Below are 25552 nucleotides of genomic sequence, written 5' to 3'. Positions count from 1 at the left end.
ATTGAGTATATTTACTATATATTGCAATAATTTACTCTGTATTTTGCCAGACTGGTAATCCTGGGATCGTGATGATGGGGCCCTTGAATATTGTTGCCCAGGGTACAGCCAAGTGTTAATCCAGCCCTGCAGTCATGACAGACTCATGATTTTGGGTGGGGGTGGGCAAAATGAGTATTTATTTCCCCACTTTTTCCCCCTCTGAAATTTACAGTTCACACATTAACTTCACATTTGGTCAAATAAAAACAACAAAACTTTTTCCCCCTGTTTAATGAATAAAAACAACAAACCTCTAACTCTAAACAGACCCTCTTCTTTCAGCTTATCTGCTAACTTTAACTGCCATCTTTAGCATTTATTTTGTCTTTATTGTCTTAAATTCTAGTTTAAGATTCATTCTGATAATACAGGAGAAACCTCACTCATCCTGTCTGGATGTGTTCTGTGTCACTCCTATTGATAATGTGGGTTTCATCTGCATCCAGAGGAAACACGACAAGTTAAATGTTTTTAAAACAGATTACAGATTTTTAATTCTTTACTTCTTCTTGTTTCAGACCGGCTGCAGTCCAGCCTCTGCCTTTGCATCTTTTAGCAAGCAGCCGTCCTCTCCACCTAAACCAGAGGAGACGACCCAGAGTTCATCTGGACCAATCCAAAGCATTCCTGACACTCTGCTATCTAACAGTCCCACCTTACCTCGGTCTGCCTCGCCAGCCTCGTACAGTTCACCTGTCAGTCCTCTAGAGGGCGATACGCTCATCCCGTGTGAGTTCTGTGGCGTGGCTCTGGAGGAGTCTGTTGTCTTCCATCATCAGGTAAGTGGGTCAGTCGGGTAATGAGGTCAGTCCAAACCTGACTCATCACAGTAACTGTGAGGTACTGAATCAAACTGCCTGTATATTTTGAAAAATGTGGCATCACTTTTCTGATTTACTTAARTCCTTCATGTGCAAGATGTTTTTTTATACATCCTGTTGTTTGCATATTGATTTATTTTTTTATCTAGGACAAATGTGACATGCACCCAGAGACTGCCCACCAGCTGAATAACAGTGCACCTATCAAAGAAAGTCCTGCAAATAACACCTTTGGACAAATGGCTCCAGATTTTCAGAGAAGAATGAAGCACCAAGGTAAAACKTGATACTTAGTGTTAATAGTGTTAATATAAAATATATAGAGGTTATGGCGTGTTGTCTGATTAGTCATTGTGTTTTGTACTTGTATACATTATGGTTTGTGAAGTTTTGATAAATTCTCTTCATGCAGCTTTACCATAACTTTAGATTTGAGAAGTCCATTTTTTTAACTTCAACATTTCAAATGCGTCCATATTTGTAAAATTATTAAACAACATGAAATCCACAATGATGAAGCTTATTTTRCAAAAAAAAAWAAAAAARGGGGGAAATGTGTCAAAACAAATATTGCAGGAATTTTGTTCCATTACTTTTGATCCTGTGTTAAACACTTACAGTTCATGTTTATATAGTCATATAGTTTAGTTGTGTTAAAGTTACATTTTATTTTTATTCTGGTTTATATTATTTCCATTATAAATTATTTTATGTGATCTTTTTATAGCTGACGTTCTGGAGGAAGATTTCGAGTCTTTCAGGACCACAACACCCAGACACGGCTTTGAAGCCTGGGACAGGGACTTTGGGCTTCCAGATTTAAAGACGAAGCTGGGTGGTGATGCATCGTCAAGACCCAGAGCTCAGCAGGACAGGGAACCAGTAGGAGCTCCTTTCTTTTTCTGTGACACGGAGATGCCAGGGTCTGCGTCGCTAAAAGGGTAAAAAAAAAAAAAAAGATCACATCAAAGGGAAATGTTTAATAATCCACTTGTTGTTTAGGCTCTACCTCTTTTTTATCTTTTATTTTTGTAAAGATTTGTGCTGTGATTTGTTTTCCCACTAGACCACATATTGCAGAAAATGAAGAAGAAAGAGGGACCAACAGAACTCCATTGCCAAAGGTTTATTTAATTTTTCAGTTCTTTATAGACAAGATGTTTTTGTCTTATTTTGTTTGAACCTGAAGTGGAGCATTTCCAAGCTTTAAAATTAACAGTGTAATGCAGGAAATCCTTTAAAAATTAAACTAGAGAGCACATTTGTGCTTTATTAAACGCTTTATATATTTTATATATATACACTGCTCAAAAAAATAAAGGGAACACTTAAACAACGCACGCTAACTCCCGATCTTAATCAATGAAATATTCGCATTGAGTACTTTGTTCTGTACMGAGTTGAATGTGCTTCACAAAAGTTTGATTTACTTGGACTTCGCGTGCGTTGTTTAAGTGTTCCCTTTATTTTTTGAGCAGTGTATGTATGTATGTATGTATGTATATATATATAAGCGATAACTTGACATTTTATTAACCAAATCTGTGTTTATCAGTTTTTTTTTTGTATTTCTGATTGTAAAATAATTTTTTTTGTAGTTACCCAAGAAGCAGAATGAAGACAAGCAGGAAGACTGAGAGCCAGATCCTCAATAAAAAAAATCTTCCATCTCTACTTTTTATGGATATTTGCACATTTTTAAGGAATTCTACAAACAAGTGCCTGTGGGAAATTTAATATTTTGCTGTTTATATTCTGGAAAGTGTTACTTTTACCATCTAAATAAGATTTTATTAAAACACATTGGGCTTGATTTAAAGGCTCAGTCCCATCTGAACTGATTACAAGATGAATTGTATTTGTTTGTTTTAAAAAAAAAAAGTGAAAATTGATGAAAGTACTAAAATATTGAATTAATTTCAGGTAATTCTTACCTTATTGATGTCGTAGGCATTTTGTTTTTGTTCTTGTGTGTGAGTTCCTTCAGGTTATTTCTTTGTCCCTTTTTAGATTTTTTTGCTTTATTTCACAAAAATGACTGCTAGAATGCTTTGTTAAAAAGGGCTTAAAAATGGATTTGACCAAGAAAAACATGTTTTGAAACTTATGCTTTTGTAATTTTAAACAGTTATTTGTTCATAATAATTTTCTGTTACAATGTAGTATAGTTTTTGTTCTTTCCTGGAACCTATAGTTTGTTTTTGTGTTTAATGAATGAAATTGAGGTGACGATAAGGCCAAGTGTCTCCTGTGGCGTACTTTAAGATGAATTTAAAGTTTAGTTTGGTAAATCAAAATTTGTAACACGTTAAAATGCAGATAGTTGAGTTTAAAACTTTTTTTCCTGCAGCTGAACTGTGAGAAAACTTGTTTTTGTTTGCATTAGGGTACACAGTTGAGTCTTTTTCTGTTGAAGAACAACTGATGTAGTGTTTTTTTTTTTCGTGTGTTAATTAAAAGTTTGAATGATGATATTTATAGTTTTGGTTTATTCTTTTCAGGCTTTATGTTTTAGTATCACCCCAGGATTTTCAGTGGCTCCAAATGGCCACCTTATTAAAGGAGATACAGTATATCATGCTTTTAATGAATTCAGACCTTATTTGGCAATTCCATCCCAAACTCTGTGCAGAACTAATAGTTCTGAAAATGTCATGAAAAACTGAGATAACTAAACAGGTTTTAAAATATGACCAAAACATAATATAAAAATATTTATGCAGCACTGGTAGAGACTAAATTCTAATTTTCTAGAGACTCCAAAATATATTTAACAGCTAAAAAAAAAAGTTTATTTTTCCTGATATCCACTTTAAAGGTTTACAAATGGGATCAGGTGGATGCTGTTTAGGGCACGAATCGTCTTCCATACCTGGACGCTTCCACACAGCGGCGCGCTCAGAATGTACACCGGGTCAAGCCGCCGAGGGGCGGAGCTTCAACTTTCAGTGGGAATTCTCAGTTCAAAAAGCTGCCAACGTCTCCTGTGAGCGTTGAGCTCGTTTCAGCTTTTTACTTTGAGACCCTGAAGACCACTGAGAAACATGCTCTCTACCTGTGGGACTCGACATTAAAAACGCTTTCTATCTCAGCCAAAGAAGTTGGAGGACAAAAAAAAAAAAAGGAGACTGTTAATAATAAACGACTCGTGCAGGTGGTGTTGACCGCGAGACTCCCACCACTCATCCATCCCAGAACCTCACCTGAGCCCGACGAGGCAGCTAAACATGTCCCTGGAGAGTTACTCAGCGCTGGACGAGCCCTCTCTCCGAGCTTTGGTGAGTGAATGAATGAAGACACTTTATTGTACTTTAGTGTAAAACTTATTCAGTCGCAAGGCGTCGGTCTAAAGCTAACCCTAAACGTGTTAATTCACCTATAAAAGTGATAAAGTTATAGAGAATTCTGGGTAATTTACAACCACGTGTGTTTAATTTATAGCCAAAATATAATTTTCAGAGGAAAAATGGCACTTTGATTACCTTTCTGGTGACTTCTCCTTTAATCAACTTACCTGAGAGACGTGAGGATGTGCAGAGCTTTAAGGATAATCCTGATGGATGACACATACATACACACACACACATACATACATACATACACACACACACATACATACATACATACACACACACACATACATACATACATACATACACATACATACATACATACATATACATACACACACACACACACACACACATACATACATATACATACACATACATACATATACACACACACACACGTTTGTTTCTCGACCCTGTGGGGACCTTCCATTGACTTTCATTCATGTTTTTTAGACTTTATATCCTAACCCTGACCATATACTCTAAAATTAACCTCACAGAAACTTACCTGACCCTAAAACTAACCTAAACCTTGGTCCTAAACCTAACCCCACACCTGTAACATGCATTTGGACCCGTGGGGACCTGACTGGTCCCCACGATTCACTTCAGTCCCCATCTGGCTGCTTTTTTTGTAAAAAATACCCCATGTTGTAGGAAAAACCCGTACACACACACACACAGAGCTTTATTTACTGTCTGCTCAGTAAATCTGTAGTCTCTCAATACAAAAAGGTGTAATTCATTCCCACTATGAGGGGATGAATTGTAAGCAGTGTTTTACCTTGGACAATTTTTACTCTGTATCACTTTCATTGTGCCAAACAGAAGTTCAAAAATATCTCATAGTTGTTACATGTTAACATTAGAAATAGTTAAGTGTTTTCGCGGAAGCGTTTGGACAGCAGAAAATCATCTTGGTGTCAGGAAGTCTGAAAATTGTCACACTTACAGCCTRTTAGTCACATTAGTCATGTCCTGAGGTGGAAGACTTGCACATAAAATCACAACACCTGCAGCCCAGACACATGCTCAATAATCCATGAGTCATCCTGTCTTCATTCAGACGCTGAGAGCTGTGTGGCTTTACTCACAGTTACACAAACTCCATTCATTCTCATGAAAACGTGTGGGTTTTTCTTTGTTTTATTCATTTTTATCGGTTAATCTTGTGTGAAAAACACACCTTACACTCACACTGTAGAGCATTAAGCTGGGATCACTGCAAAAAGAAAAAAAAACTATCTTTTGTTTCCTTTTATTTGTGAAAAGGTTGGGAACAATTCACATCTTACCTGTTGCAGATCGCTCAATGGACCACCTCAGTTTGAATATAAAGAGTTTTATTTAACAGGAACGATGAGCTAATWGGTGGTCCGGGTGGGAACAAAACCAAAGTGGATTACTGCCGTCTTAAAACAACATACATTTATCATGGCATGCGGTGGGACTCGGTGCAGCTCGTGATTTGATTGAATTCAAAGGGACTACGATGTGATTATAAAATGATTAATGATGCACTCTTGCACACAACATGGTTTCAACGACTGAATGTGTCCTTCACAATAAAAGTTGCGAAGGACATGGTAATTTTTGCAGAATMATGCTCACAACTTGTAAATAGCGCAGCTCTTAAACACAATTTTATCCTTCAGCTCCAATCAAAGCCAACCACTTCCAAACACTCTGTTTTAATGCAGGAGATGCCATTTAGAGTCTTTAATTTTACAACATGAGGTCATTCACTGAGTTGTCTACAACAGATCTGATGTAATAGTTAATAATTTTTCCCCAGAACATGACTTCAAAAGATCTGAACTATCCCTTTTTAAAAGCACAAGTTTGATCCAGCAGCACTTATTTTAACCACTGTACTCGTTTTCTCTGTTTTATATAAAAGCTGCACTTTAAAACAAAAAGTGGTCTCGTTAAAACCGTTTGAATTAATCTCTTTAAAGATCAATAAAGCCAACAATAGCTGGTTTATTTTGGATCCAGACATGGTAGAAATGTGATGTTTAGTTGACCCTCGTGACACTATTTTAAACTGCATTTACTACTTCCCTAAAGTGTGGGATCTTCTGCCTTCTGGGTTTTTTTTTTTTTGGTTGTTTTTTTTTCTCATAAATCACAGAAAGGACAAACATTTACGAGTGGCAGAGCGTTGTTTTTCCATCAGGACTGGGGTTTGTTTTTCCTTGAATAGTTGGTTTATCAGTCGGTTTGAGGAGCAGAGCAGGAAAGAAGGAGTTAAACTAAAAGAGGAACACCTAATGGGTGTTTTTGCTGGGGAAGAATGTGAACATCTTGTTTTTTTTTTAAACCCACCTTGGGGATTTTTCAGTCTCCATCATCTCAGAGAAAATGTCTGATTTGCAACCCTGCAGTAAAATGCATCCTTTGTCTGCCAGCTGCTGCAGAATAAAACACATAAGTAGGTGCAGACCCCGGAATTCAGGTATTTTATCTTTACGTGCCTCCCCATTGTTCCCCCTGCGTTACTGAGCAGGACTGGAGAAACGACCCCTCCGTCCTCGCCGAGGGAGCTCTAAGGTCACACAGATCCCACACATTCACTGATGGTGTTTGCAGTGACTCGAGTGTCACAGTTTTCCACTGTGAACTTTCAGAAAGGAAACAAAGAGGACTTTACACGAGACTGGGATGAAGTTAAACTCAGACGGGGAGTCTTGAATTAGGTGAGGAAGCTCTGCGTTGTGTGGTGTTCTCTTGTTTTCAGGACCCTGGTAAAAGCTGAAGGAGGTTTTTGAGAGGCCGGTCGTAAAACCGCGGGCGGAGGAGCTGCTGTTAAACAACAGTTGGGCAACGAACACAAACTGTGGTCCTTGTGTTGCTCTTAATGAACTTAACAGTCAGGAGGTCATATGGCGGCCTCTCTAACTCGGCTAATCCCATCCCTGCTCTTCTATTCAGAGCCCCAACACCCTTTTATTTTGCCTATTTAATCCCCTCCCTGGCAACCAGGACAAGCATTTTTCTGCTCTCCTGACAGTTATTTATACATTCACAGCAATAATTAGATGCAGTTCCAGTCTCTTTGTTTCGAAGGAGGGGGAGTTCTGTTTGATTCTGCCCGGGGCAGATGGAGCGGGGCTCTAACGACTTGAACCTCAGTCAACACGCAGATGAGATGATTAAGAGTTTGTAAGGTTATCTGTTGAGTCTGCGTCAGACCTGCTGGACCGGTTGGGTCTACAGGTGTCTGTTGGCTGCGGGACAGGTGCTTCAGCCTACTTAAACCAGAATAAGACTCGACTGTGGCGCCGAAGATGGAGCAAAGAAGAGGTCAAATATAACCTATYTGCATTGCTTTCATGCACAACTTTTTGTTTGTTTTTTACGTAACTGTGTTCCTCTAATGCACGTGTCAAAAGGCCCGCGGGCCAAACTTTAAATTTATGATTAAATGCAACAAAATAAATTTAATGAAAATAAAAGAAATAAAATTTAATTTAATAAATTCTTGTCCCTGAGCTGTTGGCTTTAAATAACTGAGCAATTTAGTTGGATAGCACAGTATTAATGCCTGAAAATAAGCTGCTTTAAAGTCAACATCAACCTTAATCTAAATCTGCTTTTATTTTTAATAATATTTCTGTATTTATTTCAGATTTCGTCAGTCATACACTTAGTTCTTATCAGTGTTTAAAAGAGGACGTGTTAAAACACTGTTTAGTCAAAGTTAAACATGAAACATCAAAGGTAACTACATCTGGCCCTTCGAGGGCCACCATAACCCTCATGTGGCCCTCGGTGAAAATGAGTTTGACACCCCTGCTCTAACGTGTGTGACCCCATGGCTATCCTTCTCCCCGGTGAGCAACAGGCATTCACACGTTATTAACAGACCACTTTTCACTCTGAGGTCCAGCCTCGCTGATAAATGGGAGCCCCCGGGCTTTTATTTGATGACTCTCCAAACTCCTATTGTGCATCGACAAGASCTCGACCGTTACGGTCTGAGAGGGAGACCGGGTTCACTTTTGTGGGAGTTTGGATCCAGCTTAGCTTGGAGCAAAATGATGGAATAAATCAGAACAATTCTAGTGAATTACATAATTCCTATCTGAAACATGTTCCAATACGAAAGCAGTGTATTTAGTGTCGATAGTTTTTTTTTAAATAATTTTTTTTTACTTGATGTTAATTCTCCTTTAAATGCTCCCATCTTAGTTTTTTCCTAATTTTAAATGTAATATTTTTAAACGTCCACAAAAAGAAAACGAAGGAGTCGACTTTTATCAGCTTCACTTTCAGGGCAGATATACTGTATTTCATTAAACTGACATTTGAGGGTTTTATCTACACTACTGCAGCCTGAAGATTTCAGCCTCTCTGTCAGCAAAAACCTAAATAAATAACCCGTCAGCAGAAAGATAAGGAGCTCCATGTTTATTTATATAAAGGAAAACTTTTATTTCCGGATTCTGCAATAAATAGATGTTTGTATTTTGCCTCTGAATAGGAACGTGAAAAGTAAAGCCGTGGATTTGTGACAAATGTAAAGAATTATTCATTGRCATTAACCAGACTTTAGATTGATTTGATGAAAGCTGCAAGAAAACGGCTATTTAGACACAAAACATTTAAAACTTTTAATGTGATAAGTACTATTTTGTTAAATATGCAATGTTTTATCATCCAGATCCTGTAAAATCAGCAGAAGAGGTTGATGGTGGCAGTCAGGTTTTGTGTTAACACTATAATTGTGCTTTTTTTTATTTAAGTGCGTAAAACACACACTCAGTCATAAAACTGTCATAAAAGAAGTCGTTTGCAGTATTTTCTTAATTACAGTTGAATAAAAGTGAATTTTCCTAAAACATCAGACACGTCAAAATTCTTGGTTTCACCACCTTCCAGCCATCTTTCAAGATGTGAYGTAATTACCACACCAAGAAAGACTTCAGATTATCTGAATTTCCTCAGGGGGAAAAGAAAAGCGTGCATCATCACAGGAAAATGTTCTAATGAGTTGGAAAACGTGCTCGCGTCAGATATTTCTCGCTTGCTTGTTTCTGTTGGAGAGCTCCCACCTCTGACTGTTACTCCACACATGAGAGTCAAGCTGGCATTGATCATTTAGTTTAAAACRATTAGGACCAATAACTCGTTTTGTGCTGCTGTACTGTGATGTGATGCCTAAAGTGAAAGATAAGCTGACAACAACTGCTACTGAATGACTGATTAAATTAAAACAGTAAATTTTCGGGCTGCCCACCGAGGGTCAGACAGTCTCTACCCATCAGACACGAGGCTCCTCTGGTGTTTTTCCTGTCTGTGTGGTAAGTGATCCAGCAGAGTCTGATCTGCCTGGATCATCATTCTGTTGAGTGGAAAAAGTCTGGATTACAGATTGGAGGTGTTCCACTCCTCGTCCTTAACACCATGAGGCGCCTCTTGGATGGATGGCAAGTTAAGTCCTCCTTGAGTTTAATGCTGTAACTTTTAATTATGTTTGTTTCTAAATCCAATCAAATGTGCAGGAGGTACTGGTTTTAATTAACAGGTTTTATAAACTATACAAAAATGGGTTTTACTGTACTTTACCATAAATAATTAAGGGTTTCTTTTAGGGGTGGAGAGACCTTCATGCTGTTAATCCCTTAGATTGAAGGTTTCATAGCTGCACCGTTGTTAGTATCATATATCACCCCATGCCTGTCTGTTTGTCCTGTTAGCAAAATATCYAATGAATCTCCATGGAAAAAGAGCTCAATCAAACTTCCTGCAACTGATTACCTATTGGAGTCAGTCCAATAGCTAAGTGATATTAACCAACACAAAAATGGCTGCCACTTAGTTTGACAAATAGTGAGCAAAAATGTGGTGTGGTATGAGTGATTCCCAAAGAAGACCAAAGTGGTCACAGTGCTGTCCTTTCTAAATAGGAGATGAGCTAAAACTCTGGCGTGAAAGACAGCAGGAAGTGCGTATATCTCAAAGGATTGCTTCGCCTTTAATTATTTTTTGGGTCTATTTTTGAAGACGGAGAAAAAAAATCAGGTGTGGCTCTGTTTGCAGCGGAAACTGGTTTAGAGGAATGTAAACACATCATGCAGATGATCAGAAATGCTTCAGGTTGTCTGTCAATCACTGAAATCAACCCGGAAATATTTAACGTTCAGCTTTCTCGGAAAATATCGGGACTTTAAAAAACAAAACCATTTTGGGAAAAAAGAAAGCAGATGAGTTGTCATCAGAATCCTAAAATACCATGTTTTTTTTTCTTTTTTGCTGGATGGACTCCCTCAGGAAGGAGCCATTTCCTGAAGTCTTTACTATCAGGCGGATGTTGATGTTTAGTTTTCCTGCTCGCTGTTGTTGAGTTTTAATCCCCTCTCAGGATGAACGCAGCGCAGTGATACTAACTTATTCAACTTTTGTTAGATTTGTTATCGTTCAAGCTTTGCAGTTTCCCCACGGCGCTCCAAATCAACCTCCTTTACATCCTGTTGGACTCCTCTCCCATCACATTTTTTGGCTCTTTCTCTGTAAAATTTCCACGCCGGGCTTCAGATTAACCAGATTAATCCAAACTCAGAAGGGAGTCATCATTTCCCAGCACCTGCTGTTTTTGCTGACAGCTTAGCTGAATTAAAGCTTTTACCGTCTTTCATAACTTTTAATTTATGGTGGCTTTTCCCTGCTGAAATCTGTCATACTGTAATAGATTTTTTTTTTTAAACAAGGTGGCCAAAGCTGCAGATGGCCTCTCCTGGCTGTAATGATTCACACTGATTTAATGACACAAAAGAAACTGTGCAGTGCTTTCAGGATGAAAGAAGCATATTTGGAGCAAATTCAACTAAGAGAGCCAGTGTTGACGTGTCATTTGAAGTCACTAATGTGTTGCCATCCAAGCTTTCTGTGTAGTTTTAGCATTAAAAGTTATTTAAGCACATATCTCTGAACAATTTCATAAAATTTACAAAAGATATGTCAAATCACTGTTGGCTGCTCGGAGCAATTTTCGTTGGAGTGTGCATGATTATGACTATAAAAAGCATGTTTTCTTTCCCATGTTGGTTTATATAAAACCCTGTCATGGGTCCAGCTCTTAAATGGGTCACTGTTATCCTGAACAGACTTTATAAACCCGGATACATCACAGACCTGAGCTGCTGGTCTTTAGTTGGACCAATCCTGTAATTCCAACTGGAAGAGGTGAAAACCTGCAAAGAGAAACAGTTGAAAGAGACCTAATAGGTTTGCCTAAAGGGAGAGTTCAGATCTTTTAATGTGGAGTGCTGTGGAAAGGTTATGAATAATAATTATCTTACCTGTTTGTAGATATATTTTTGTTTGGAGAAACAGGGGATGCTTTTGTGCTTGGAAAAAATAACTTAATTCTGACTGGACTGATGAGTTAAAATTAAAATTGATGTAAAATTGCAAGGAAATATGTGAAATTTTCATAGCAGTTGCAATGAATTCCGAGTGTTGCAACCAAGTGACCAATAAGCTGTGCAGCTGCACTTTAAACATGGTTTAAAAAAACACACAGCTTCTTTTTATTTGTTTTTTTTTTTGTGTGTGTGTGTGTGCTCGCGCGCTCGGTTTGCAAAGCTGCATCTTTGGGCTCGTACATTATTGCTCTGTACCCACCTGAGCAGCACCTCCAAAGCACACTTTTTTTTTTTCAAATTCATAGCGATAAATTCAGTTTCAGTTTAGTGAAATTCATTTTCAGACCAACTCGTTTCATTTTAACTTATTCAAATACAGATTTAGTCCGAACAATTCAAGTTCAGTTTCTGATGGCATAAGTTTTTTCACATAAGTGGCCGCCCCGTTTCTGGTTTAAAGATGAAGACGGGCAGATTTAGACCAGTTTTAACACCAAAGTGGGTTGTTTTAAAACAACTTCTTCAAATCTAAAATAAAAAAAAAATCATGTTTGTTCCTTCAAACTCAATTTTATAAACTTTGACACTGATGACAGTTTTACAGCACAGCAGAAAGATTATAGATCTTCCTGCTGAAAGTGCCCCAGGCTTCATCAGGTGCGTATAACTGCTGGTGCTAGCCAATGCAAATAAGCAAATAATTAATCCTGTAACAGAAAACCGAAGGAGGTGTAAAGCTTTATAAAAACAGTGTTCACATGTTCGCACATGAGCTGCTATAAAATTTGAGCTTCGACTTGTTTTAAAATGGCTACAATTCACGTTTGTGTTGGCCTCATTCAGACTAGCTGGCTATAGAGCTGAACTATCCTTCTAAAATTGGTGGTCAGTACCCTCCTCTCTGAAGAATGAATCCCGCCACACAGGATTTCAGATCTGTCTTCGGTGCATCATTACAGCACCCCCCACCCTCCTAAACCTGCATGCATTCCTCCATGCGTCTGTTCTTTATGTCTGCTACTTCAAGTGTAAAGGGGGACCCTGTCAGGTCGACTCAAAGGCTGCGTCCCACCATCCGGTTCATCAGAAGAGCTGTGCTACACGTGCAGCTTCACCTGTTTCTCGCTCCTTGTATATATGATAGTTTCTTCCTTTTACTTCTTCGCGCCACACAATAGAGCCTCAGTGCAGCACGAGGAGAGTTAACCTTGATTTGATTCTTTGTTGATTTCTTTTTTCAGCCAAGAGGTGACTGAAACTCCCTCGTCTGAGAAACCAGGTGTCCTCTGCTCTCATATGTCATGATTATATTTMCATTTTCCAGTCGCTGTGTGCGAGCTTTTGTTTTCTCCAGTCCCTGAGAAATGATTTACAGGCATTCAGCTGATTCAAACTGGAGCTTTGCCTTTAAACAAATGCAACATTGAGACTGAAAAGTATTGTAATCTTTCTCACCCCCTCAGTCTGTCGTGATTTGTTTATTTGTGTCTGTAGCAGCACGGTTTCTTCAGTGGCAGCTGCTAATCCATTGCAGCTCAGCTGTAAGGAGTGTCCCGCCTCTCCTTATAAGGGCAAACACTAAGACGCTGATCCGATCTGCCGCCTGGCTGCTCTCTAACGTCGGCCCGCTCTGGAAATTATTAGTTCGTGAACAAAAATACTGTGCCCCCCGCSCTTTGAACTCGTGCTCGAACACGTGGAAACGCACACAGTCACATTTCTCTAATGCTGATTGTTTACAAACTCCTTTGTAGGCCCGGACACGTTCCTGAAATAGGAATCTTTTAAGCAGAAAAATAGCACATGCATACCCACTGGGAGTGAAAAGGTCAGGGATCGGCCCGAGGGGTCAGTGTGCTCCCAGACAAGGCTGGGTTGGTGTGTGTGTGTGTGTGGGGGTGGGGGGGTGAAGTCCCACACACACACACACACACACCCAGCTGTGATATTTGACCTGACCTTTGTGGTCCTCCAGGCGAATCCCAGCAGAGGAGAGAATTTGATTGTTGCTGGGAACTGTGCAGTTAATGAGTAGCTGAAACCTTTTGTTTTAATGATTTTTTTTTATAACGTCACAGATTAAGCCAAATTTTGGTTGGAATTGACAGTGTCAACCTGGTTTTGTCTTTTAGCAAAATACCTTCTTAATCAATGAATTTTATTGGAACTCTAATGATTAACTTTAACAGTTAGTCCAGTTCAAGATGACTACCACAACTAATCAACCTTAGCCAACACTAAAATGGCTCTAACCTGTCAGTTCAACAGATGTTGAGCTAAAACCTGATGTGGTTGTAGCTGAAGATCATTCACAACTAGGGCTGCTGCCACGATTAGTCGATTAGTCGACGACTAATCGATTATTAAAATAATCGATGACTAAATTAATAATCGATTAATCGTTTTCTTTTTTTTTCTTGTTCTTTACTTTGTTTTTCTCTCCAAACTGCTTTCACACCTTCCACTGCCACATCTGCCTTTCTGTCCTTGACACACATGCACAGCAGTGGTAACTGGGGTAGGCCGTGGACGTCACAAGAYATTATACAGACAGGCTCTGGTATCATGGCTACCTGACAACGGGGCTCAAAAGTGTGGGATCATTTTAAGAAAATGAAAGAGARACCTGTGTAATATCTGCAGAGCAGAACTTGCCTTCCACAGCARTTATTTTTAGTTAGCATATAGCTAAAATCTAATGATGGTAATAYAATAGCAGCTGCATTCTGGCACAATAAGCTGTATGTTTTATATTCAATTAACATATGATCYGATTTAGTCGACTAATCGAAAAATTAATCGGTGATTAATCGATTATAAAAATAATCGTTTGCGGCAGCCCTATTCACAACTCATAATCAGAACGTGGGAACTTCTAACATCATGTGAGCAACTTTTGAGCTTTGACCATAATTGTTGTAACTCCATTATTTCTCATCATAAAATAATCCTAAATCCAAAACTCTTCTATGAAAGCTGGCAGGCGATCAGCATTCCTTTTTTGGATGCTAGACCTTTTGACTTTCTTTCATAAATTAATCTGTTACAAAATCCCTTTTTATTTTCCAAAAAAAAAAGAACTTTTCAAACAGTAGCAGACTTCCTCTGCTCAGTAAATCAGAATATTTGTGATCTCAGTCTCAATTCGATGAGTTTTAATATTTTCATTCTTGCTGGCTTTTGCTGTGTAGATCTTTCTGGGACAGGGAGAGCTTTCAGAACAATGTGAACAATGAATACAGACACATTTATTACCAGTTTTGAGTGAAAACTTTGCTGCAGGATCTTACAGGCTGGGTTTAAAGGTTTATATTTAAATAGAGGCAACACACGGCCAAGGAAACTTCAGGCATACTCGAGGAAAAATCCTGAAGTGAGCCAGACAGTTTAAGAACCCGGCATCAAGACATGAAAAGCAGCTGTGTGCGCTGATCTTTCCCATTTATCATGTATGAACATGAAAAGTTTCTAGAAACTGGAGTAGAAGTAGTTCTGAGGAAACTGTTGTATTTAAGACTGTTGCTCCTCAGGGTGCTTCAACAATATGAATTACTCATAATTTATTTCAACAGTTGTACTCTTTATATCTATTGAGAGTGTTTTGTGTCTCTTGTAATATTATCTTATAGTTCTTGTGACATGCATGTCCTTCAAATACAAAAATCACAGAAAACACCTTATATTTAAGAAACTTATACACATATTTTACCCATTTTGAAACCGAACTGGCATTTTGTTTTAAACTTGGCTCAAACAAGTGACATCAAAGGGGAAATATTTAAAAAAAACTCTCTGGTTTTTGTTTATTGAAACTATTCTGACTCTCCTTCATCTCTCTCTTTTAAAGTGACTCAAAGTAATCTAAAGAAACATCAGATTCTTCTCTATAGTTCGTGTTTTTAGCCGTTGTAGCAGCACTCTGTTCACATTCAGACACTTTACTTTAGGCCTCCTTTTTGTGTATTTGAGACCCGGATCTCACTCTTTCCACAACGTTTCAGTCCAGTTGACTAAAGCCTGTGCACTTTAAGAGACAGATTATTTTGGGAGTGTTTTCTTTACATTAATCAGTCTGTAGCCACTTTGTTTTCTGTTTATTTAAATCAAATGATCTCAAGCAGAGCAGAGCCACTGAAATAAAACTCATTGAACTTATTCACTGTTTGGTTTTAGTATCCACAGCAATCCAGTTGAGTGGTTTGTTTCATCTTCCACAGTTATTTTTCTCACTTGTTCCTCTGGTACTTCTTCATCTTTTGCCCTTTTTAAACTCTGACAATAAACAGCAGCTCAGTTTGTTTTGACCATCTGATAAAGTCCTTGGAGCCACTTCTGATGCTGGCAGAATAAAATCACCCAGACTCCCAAACTAAAAGTTTAACTGTTTGTCATGTGTAGCGGGGTGTTTCTGTCCCTGGGAGTGTGTCACCAGCTGGTTGGGATTACTGGTAAACCCCCGAGTGCTCTCTAATTGGCCTAGATTGATTGATCGGGCTGCTTCGGATGGMTGCCATTTCTGAGGTTTTGCGGTGTTGCTTCATGGAAGTCTGCTGCACGTCTGGAAATGACTCGCAGCAAGTCCAAGCCTGCTTGTGGAACAATAAAACAATTTCTTGCGTGTCGTTCATTCATGCCTCCTATATAATAAGCTTTTAGGTGTAATGTGCGTTTGCATTTGAGGACAAGGAGTTCATCCTGTTGTTGAACACCAGGTGACTTTGTTAGCCCTGACAGGTGTGACGGCAGCTTGCTTATCGACAGATGAGCGCAGTAAGACCAGACTGCACCATGACTCATTTATAGGCGCTGACAGCTCAGTGACGCAGTCATGACTGTGTGTCGTCTCATTAAAAACATATTGCTGTTTGATTTTTGACCTCAAAATTGTTGGTGAAAAGGTTTCCTGCCTGCTTGCAATGGTCACTCTTTGTGTTAATGTTTGGATACACAGGGACATCCAGTTTGAGAAATTCCCGTTTTTAAGGTAGTGTCCTTCTATTACTGGACAGATTTATTCGTTTTTTCCTTTCCTTTGGCCCAGACCTTTCTGAGGCCCCTGTGATCTGGTGGTTTTGTCAAATGGACTCTGTCTCTACAGGAGCATATGTTTCCGTCTCTAACGGTTATTCTGTTTTCTTTGGCCAGAGCCCAAATTTAAGGTGTGTTCTGTTTGCTTTTGTATCACACTCTTCGTTACTTTCTTGTACAGGATTATTGGTTGATTTTTAGTTTCCCCTCTCCTGAATCATAAATTGAAACTCTGTTATGCTCCCTGGCGCCGCGCCATCTGGGTTGTCCGGTTGAAATTCAGCTTGTAGATGTTTACAACCAATCTAAACAGAAATCTACAACTTTCGTTACACCAATTGGTTCATTTAAACCTTTTGAACAAATTCACTTAAAGTAGGGCTGAGGTGATACTGGGATTATTTATGTGTCTTATATCACACCTTGACTTTAATTGAGTAAGTGCTGATTCAGTATTCACGTTATTTATTTCTTTTTTTATTTTAATTTTTATGTTTTGTACAATTCTTTCTTAATTTGTGCTATTTTAGTCATTCRTATAAATGTGAAGCTAATTCAGGAGATAGGGGCTGGGACTTATTTTTTGGTAACTGTTATACTTTCCAAAAATTAAATGTTTATTCAAGATAAAATTCTCTGTAGATATTTTTCTTATCACCTTTATTTCACTAGGTAAAACATTAAGAACAATTTCTTATTTACACTGTTAGTACATTACAAATATATGAGGATTTCTTCAGTTCCTTATATATTCTCTTTTAAAATGTACTTCATCACAGATGCTCTGTTTGTCTTCTTATGCTAACTCTAGCTTTTAGCTACTGTTGTGGCACTTTTAGTTAAACATTTTCTGCTTTTATCTAGTTTGGCTACATTTAGCTTTAAGCTTTTTGCTACTTTATACCATTGGGTTTAGCTAGCATTTTGTTATTAGTTAGCCTTTTGCTGTTTGCGTTTATTTAGCCTTTTGTCAGTCTTTGCCTCTCACAAGCATGATGCTTTTAGTTTGTTGTTACTTTTGCTTGTACCTAACCTTTTGCTGCTTTTATTTAGCCTTTAGCTGCTTTTAGTTTGCCTTTTGTTTGCTTTATCTTCTAGCTACATTTTGCCACTTTTAGCTACTTTTGGTTTTTAGCTGTTTGTTTTTATTTAGCTAGTGCTTTACTATATTTTAGTTTAACTAATGTTTTGCTCCATTCAGCTAACATTTTGCTTTTTTTATGTTCGAGTCAGTTTTAGCCGCTTCAATGAATTTCATCAGTCATTCAGCACTTAACATTCACGCTGCATTTTCACAGAATATGACATTTCTCTGGCTCTCCTTTCTGTACTCATGTCTGAAAACAGGAACTGATCTGAAAAGCTCTGCAGGTTGTCTCGTTCTCCKGGTTTACGAGCCGTCTCTCGTCTCTTTCTTTGTTGAATGTTCAAACTGGACAGAAATTCTGGTTCTTATCAAACGCCAAGCGTGTCAGTTTAGGGTGGGAGGCCCAGACTCCAGGCTCTGTTGTTAGCTGTCGGTGGTGAAACATAAATCAGTCAGCCCTAAAACTTGGCAGCGAGGACACAGGCTGTAAAATCACATCATAGCTTTTACTCAGCGCTGAGCATGTCAGTGAGGTAACAGACAGCTCCCYCGAGTGTCTGCTTTGTGTGTGAGTGTAAAACACTCACCGGCCTGCAATAAAATGGAGCGACGTGTTCTCATTTTGTCTTAATCTCTTTTTTACTATCAGAAACTTGCTACCACAGCTTCTGGTTGTCTCCTCATCTCAGTGCTGAATTATTGGAACAAAAAACAATTCCTGATCACCGGATTTCACTCAGATATATTTTTTTTGAGTCAGCAGGAATGTGAGGAATGACCTGAACAAGGCCAGGTCCTTTCTGCCCATTTTTAGTCAAACTTAAGTGTAGAATGCCTTTTTTTTATGTTTTTCTCTTTCACATTGTCATCACGAGCCCACAATTCATCTGTTTTTTTCTTTTCCATATCTTTCATCTGTGTCAGAGATCATTTTCTTCATTTCTTACCCAGCTCAGCACTTTACATTTCCACAAATTACAGCATAGAGTTGCTTGCGTCCTTCTGAACTGTGGCAGTTCAGGCTGCATATTTCATCGAACCACAGTGAAACCTCAAAACTGCTTGCTTTCTTCATCTCTTATGAGACAGTCCTCCTCTTCATTTGTCTCTAGGCCCAGCTGCAAGGCACGTCAGGCCCCTCTTAACCCATCAGCATGTATGGCTTAGCGTAACAATCGCATCCAGCTCTGCCTTTAGTTGGCAAACAAAGATATATGTGCCTGGACTTGGTAGATTTTCACTGATGCGTCAGGAAACCTTAGCGTGTGTTTTGACTGTGAGGTTTATAAGAAAAACCTGGCAGAGGAGCTGTTTGTGTCTCTGCGTGTGTTGACAGGTTGCTGCTGTCGATCCAAAAAGAGATCAGTCTCCTGCATGACAGGCGAGGGGCTCCTTCCACCCCAGCCTCTTGTTCTCAGGGCTGCCTCTTGGATGAAAGCATCTGGTTTAAGTTGGAGCACATCTGTCTTCAGGTGTTCTTTTATACACTCACTAATTACTCATCTTTTGCTGGGAGATTATTTACCAGATTGACGACACACGTCAGCAGGTGTTTTTAAGTGGTCGTGACAGAGGAAGATACCTGAACAACAGGTTGAGCTTCAGAGCTGAACACACTCGTTTCTTAAAGCGGAGCAGTGGCTGCTGCTGCGTCTGTTTTATCCCATGCGTCTCGTCTCATTAGTGAAGTTGGATCATTTATCTTCAGTCAATAAGCTGTCCATCTGCTCCACTGACCCTCTAACCACTACACATGCAGACATGAACCAGGAATGTCTGTGTGGCGTCGCGTTAACCAACAGTTGATTTTCCTGATTTTGGGTGATCGGTGATCAGCCAATACTTGCATGAGAAGCTGATCTCATCCGCCATTATCCATCTCTTTAAAGGTCTGAAAATCAGACGCTGTGCCCTTTTTGTTCTGCTTTAGTTTTTTTATGTTAAAAATAAAAGAGTAAAAGATCAGATTTTTTTATTAGTTTAGTTAATTTAATAGTTTGAACAGCAATTATCTAAACTTTTCAAGTTTGTATTGTTTCAAGGTTACTGTTCAATGTTTTTCAATAAAATAAGATTGGAACATTGAAGCCTTAGTGTCATTTATAATGAAATATCTGTATTGGCCAAAATCAGAATCAGCAGGACAGACTTTTCAGTGACTGGACAGAAAACTGTAATTGGTGCGCCCTTAGTTAAAAAGTGAAGCAAATTAAATCCCTAACTTTCCTTTCTTGACTGTATTTTAACCTAAGATCATTTTACCTTGATAAATTAAGGTGTTTACAGCCGTTTTAGCCAAACCTTGACAAAAAATGTTACGTGTCACCTCACCTGATATCGAAAGATCTCATGCCCAGATTATGTGTTATGAATGACTGCCAACTACAACCACAAAAAATTAGCTTAAATTTTTTAATTTAGGTCTTTTTTGTTTGTTTTTGCAATGTTAGTTAGCTCTATGAAACTATCTTAAATCAGGTTGACTCCAAAAAGTAATGACTTGTAGATGTGCACCCAATGGTGCTCAGTGGTTCATGAGATATTTTGCTAATGAACAGACACGTGCACACAGATGCAGACGCAGACAAAAACATTATTGCCAGCATTGTGGCGGCAGGCAGTAACAAAAATCCAGGTTAAATCGTGCCTGAACAGTGCCGGAAGTGACTCTACAGCTCATTTTCTGCCTCATTCTTCCCTAAAAACAGGCCCTGTGGCGCTTCATAATAATCTGCTTACTTATGTAATGCTGGGACCGTAAGTCATGCACGTAAATTGGTGGCAAGTCATTGGTCTTTGCAAAGCAAATGTTTGAGATCCATATGACGGCGCTGTGTGTGCTGCTGTTCATTGTGCTGTCTTTGTGGCGCAGCTGGATGGAACCGTGGATCTGGACGAGAGACGCCTCATCCGTTCAGCCATCCGAGAGCTGAGGAGGAGGGAGATCGAGGACATGGAGGCAGCGCTGGCCAGCAAGAGATTTCGACCCACGCGCCTCAATCAGCAGGAGGACAAGGAGAACCAGCACATGTAAGGACCCTCACACACACACACACACACACCCATGTACATGACTGTTTTAAAGTAAAGTTCTCCAAGCAAGGTAAATAAGTTTTCACACAAAAAGCCTGGAAATATCAAGGTGGAAAATCACAGCTGTTAAGTTGTTTTGTATTTCTGGATGGTTTAAACCTTTTTGTTTGATAAAATCTTTACATTTCAGCTCATATATCAAGTGTTGTTCAAGATAAAGCCTCCATAGTTCAATCCCAGCATGTGGTTTGGAGTTAAGAATTAGCCCTGTTTGATGTCAGGAGTATCCTCCAGCTTTCTGCTGCCGATCTCTCTGTCACTTAAGTCCTCCTAAGGACTGTGGTAGGGCCTTATAATCATTTCCAGTCACCTCTTCTCTCAGATGACTTGGGTTACAAAAACAGTGGAGGTGCCTCGCTGAAGCTGCTAAAGAAATCAGACCATGTCTGACGCATCCATGCGTTTATGCACACTTTATTTCCATGAGACCTTTAGTTGTGGAATGTGAAACATTCAAACTTCACTGAGCTGCACATCCTTTGAAACCAGGTAATGATGGAAAAGTGTAGATATTGAGAGCTAAAGGAACGTCTGAGTAATGAAAAGAAATCTGGGACTGAAAGAAGGGAGGATGAGGGTTGTGTTTATTATTAGGATTATTGTGTCTTTGCTTTCAAATCCCGTATGTTATAGTATCACTTTTCCACTCTTTGTTTTTAGCTGGCATGCATTAAAGTTTCAGATGAAAGTCCGTGCAGGTCGAATTCTTTTATTTGATTTTTTTTCCTGAATGAAACAATAAATGCTTCTTTTCTGTTCTTTTCTCAGATCTGAATCCAGCAACAACCTGGACGTCCTGTCGCAAACACTGCAATCGATCCAAGATGTTGATGAGCTAACAAAAATGGTGATTATTAAAAAATATATATTTATAGTCAAGCATTTTGTTTTTACTTTGGTGCACTGAGCCGTCGTGTTCACGTTGTCGTAGCTCCGCGCTGCAAGTGAGTACGAGGAGAGGAAGATGATCCGAGCGGCCATCCGACAGATCCGAGAAGAGCAGCTGCAAGGTGAGCTGGGAGTCCTTCCTCTGGTTGATCTCCTACAACTGACTTATTGAAGATTATTACAGAGGCTGTCATACAGTATCATTGTAACTGATATTAAAAAATATATTTTTGCTGTTGTTACAGATGTAGATGGTGATATGATCACTATTTAGAAAATGTGTTGTGCAAGTACCCCATTTAATTTTATTACTTAGCTTCCATGAAGCCAGATTATCTTTCAGTCAATATGCTGAGACCATAGCCATGACTGACTGAGTCCCAGGTCAAGCACAAGTGGGCAGTACGACGGCTCAGTGGATAGCACTGACTCCCCACAGCAAGAAGGTCCTGGGTTCAATCCCCAGTCAGACCTGGGGTCTTTCTGTGCAGAGTTTGCACGTTCTCCTCGTGCTTGTGTGGGTTTTCTCCGGGTACTCTGGTTTCCCCCACCCCCCAAAAACATGTACAATAGGTTGCCTTCAGGCCCAGGCCTCCCTTGAAAAATAGATCTAAGATCTCAACGGGACTTTCCTTGTTAAATAACAGTGAATAAGTAACTTAAGTCTAGGGCTGCAGCTAACGATWATTTTAGTAATCGATTAATCTATCGATTATTCTGTCGATTAATCGAGTAATCAGATTTTAAAAATTTAGCTGTTAAATAATACTCTGCCAGGTAGCCACTATGATTAGTCAGAAGGGAATGTGAACGATACCTGTTACTCCGGACGCGTTCGGTAGATGCATCAGCTGTTTTTGTTCTGGTTCAGAAACATCGAGGACATGCAGTGCGTTGCACTCCTCTTTTCTGTTTAGTTTGAAATTATCCCACACTTTCCACAATTTGTCATTTTCTGAGCGCCTCGTTTTGGGACTGTTCGTCTCCTTCCATTACTAAAAATAGCACTTAGTCTACACGCGTCAACAGTGTGACTGCTAGCAGAAGTGCTAACGACGTAGCTTTGTGGAACTCAAATAACATTCTGGCCGGCAAAGGTGCACTGATTTTAACAGGCCCTATTTTTTTTTACAAAGGTTCGAGGTAGATAATTTGCCTCAAGGATTTTTGGTAATCGAATTACTCGAATTATTCAAGGAACCTTCTCAGCACTAGACTTAACAAATACAAACAAACAAAATGATGACAAGAATCCTTTATAACTTTTAGGAACTGGGTCCAAAACTTGAGAAAATTGCATTTTATGCAAAAAATTTCATGTGAAACTAAATACCTAAAGTTAAAACAAGCAGAACAAAACAAAAATTAACAAAACTATAGCTAAAAGATAAAAATAGCAAAACCATAGGCCTAACCTTAGATTACCATAATTTACTAAAAGCCAAAATTAGCAGAACTAAAAAACTAATAGTATCTTTAAAAAAAATCGAAAAAGAGCAAAAACGCTGAAGTAGATTTCCAACAATATTTTTGAAGGGCCTAAAGAGATTATTATTATTATTATTATTATTATTATTATTATTATTATTATTATTAATAATAATAATAATAATAATAATAATAATAATAATAATAATAATAATATTATTATTATTAAAAAATATATTTATTTATTTATTTTGGTAAAAGAAAGCTTACAAATTTCAAGTAGAATAAAAGTTTCAAATCAAGCCCATGTTTTGATAAATCAATGATTGAAATGAGGAAAATCACACAGCATGGAGGTAAAATATAATGAAACCAGGACTAATGTAAAACTTGCACAGTACTCTAAATGTTAAACTTGCACAGTACTGTAAACCATCACTAAGATTGGTCAGTTAGAAATGTAATGAGATCCTAACCAAGATGCTTGTTTATTTTGGCACTGACACAGTTTGACCTGATGAGGGCGTTAAAATAAAAGTAAAAGCTTCTTATTTTCTGTTTGTTTATCAAACAAAAAAGGAGAAGTTAGATTTTTATCATCACCGGGTTGTCCATGAAGTCAAGCTGTGTGTCTCTTGCCATGGTTACTGCAGCGGATCTGTCTCCTGAATAATCTTTAATCAAGTCACAGATTCCTGTCATTCCTCAGTGCTGTCAGGTCTTGATGAACCTCTTATCACTCGATGACATAAAAACAAAAACGTTTCCCACCTCGTGTCGTGTCAGAACAACTCAGTTTGTGTCAACATTAACACACCCGCAGCGTTTAACATCAGATAAAATGAGACACTGAATGTTTAATCTGAAATATTGTCTGAGTGCTCCATTTGTGTCTGCACATTTTGTCAGGTGCAGCGGAGAAGAGTAAAATGTCCAATCGCTCTCTGGAGGCTGGGATTGTGGAACCCCAGAGCAGCATGGGAATTGGGGTGAGTACATCTGTCAGTGCTAAATATGAAAAATGATCCCAGTGTAATCCGAGGACCAGCGGTTGGGCAAGATGTCTTCAGATACGTGTCGCTCGCGACGGCTTGCATTGACTAAAACAAGCCGAGCGCAGACCAGTTCGTGGGGGCAGAGCTGGTTTGCACGCCAACAGTGACCACTGAGGTTTCTTTGCTGCCGCAGCAAAGAATGCAGCAAACAAAAACAACAACCCGCTTTAACACTTGAGTTATAACTGTGGCCGCAGCAGGCGTGTGCACAAACACACACAAAACACACGCTAGGGAGACAGGAATGTGTTTTTGTTTCTTGCGCCCTCCTGAAGGAAACGGAAAGAAAAGATGTAATTTGATTTTGGATATCAGTGAAGACATTAAATGGGTTTTGGCAGGGAGGTTTCACACAACTGGACAAACTTTCACACTTGGAAACATTTAATTCTTCTTAAGTGGTTTTTCCTAATTTATTTCAGCTGACTTGGCCTCTGGTGGGTGAGTGGTGAGGGAAAATGACGGGTCAGACGTTATCTTATCTGCTGTTCTTGATCATAGTTGCAGTGGGTGAGATTCTGTGGAGGAAAAAAAAACAAAATTCTTACTCTGTGCAGAATGCAGAATAAAATACAATGAGGCACCTTATCAAGCATGCATTGTTTCCACCGCTGTAACATTCAAAGTGAGAAGTCATAAAAAGAACATGATATCAGGGCCATAGCTCCTTTATGTGTGTGTTTAGTCACAGCATCCTGTTCCGCCAATATCCTCCTCAAACTGTCCACCTCGCTTCTCATTGGTCAGCTGAGCTTTGGCGGTGAGTCACGGGTGTCACCGAGATGAATGAGCAGAGGTTCAGGGCGCCTGTCCGGGTTAGACCAGCCAGCTCCAGCTGTGAGGCCCCAGAAGACTTGTCTGTGCTAGAATGGGTACGTGTCCAAAAACAACACCAGGCCCCGGCAGCAGGACTCCTTCCCCTCACATCACAGTCCAATCTCTTTGAGATTTTTTTTTCACAATTGTCCTGTGGAAGATCAAGATATGCCTCTACAACAGACAGACGCACGCAATGTTCAGAAGGTGCACAAGAAGTTTTTCTATATTTCTAGAATAATTTGGCTTCCAAAATTATAGCATATGTTTATAAAATTAGGTTTTATTAAGTAAAAACAGAAAGCAGAATACTTAAGGGGCAGTCTTTTTTTTTTAAAAACTAACTGTTCAAGAAGAGCTCTGTCAAGTATAGTAACTTTTCTACTCTTATACTTACATCTATTATTGATGCCAGTCACTGTACATGATAGAAAATATTTAGTGTATTTTAAAAAAGAGGTCAAAGTAAAGGCAGAGTGTGTCAAACGTTAATGTGTCAACCAGACGACCCATTAACGTGTGTGTGTGTGTGTGTGTGTGTGTGTGTGTGTGTGTGTGTGTGTGTGTGTGT

At 38.9% G+C, this 25552-nt stretch overlaps 2 protein-coding genes across 7 annotated transcripts in view; both read left to right on the top strand.

Annotated features, from left to right (window-relative positions):
• trafd1 (TRAF-type zinc finger domain containing 1) overlaps nt 1-3337 on the top strand; it is an 18361-nt gene extending 15024 nt beyond the window's left edge. For all 3 annotated transcript variants that reach the window (XM_014017350.1, XM_014017351.1, XM_014017349.1), the window contains exons 8-12: nt 561-821; nt 1013-1139; nt 1591-1804; nt 1930-1987; nt 2462-3337. In XM_014017350.1, coding sequence (XP_013872804.1) covers nt 561-821; nt 1013-1139; nt 1591-1804; nt 1930-1987; nt 2462-2500 — 699 coding nt within the window. In that variant the 3' untranslated portion in view covers nt 2501-3337. The remainder of the gene's footprint in view (nt 1-560; nt 822-1012; nt 1140-1590; nt 1805-1929; nt 1988-2461) is intronic.
• Nucleotides 3338-3797: 460 nt separating this feature from the next.
• Nucleotides 3798-25552, top strand: part of smtnb (smoothelin b) — a 49806-nt gene continuing 28051 nt past the window's right edge. For 3 of the 4 annotated variants that reach the window (XM_014017326.1, XM_014017324.1, XM_014017328.1), the window contains exons 1-5: nt 3799-4141; nt 20574-20731; nt 21563-21641; nt 21726-21804; nt 24020-24099. In XM_014017326.1, coding sequence (XP_013872780.1) covers nt 4091-4141; nt 20574-20731; nt 21563-21641; nt 21726-21804; nt 24020-24099 — 447 coding nt within the window. In that variant the 5' untranslated portion in view covers nt 3799-4090. Of the gene's footprint in view, nt 4142-20573; nt 20732-21562; nt 21642-21725; nt 21805-24019; nt 24100-25552 lie in introns of all 4 variants that reach the window. The other variant, XM_014017325.1, reaches the window with a different exon arrangement.

This window comes from Austrofundulus limnaeus, unplaced genomic scaffold (genome assembly GCF_001266775.1).
Source record: "Austrofundulus limnaeus strain Quisiro unplaced genomic scaffold, Austrofundulus_limnaeus-1.0 Scaffold166, whole genome shotgun sequence".
Taxonomy (NCBI): domain Eukaryota; kingdom Metazoa; phylum Chordata; class Actinopteri; order Cyprinodontiformes; family Rivulidae; genus Austrofundulus; species Austrofundulus limnaeus.
Note: the sequence above shows the minus strand (reverse complement) of the source record. Positions and strands in the feature narration are given on the sequence as shown.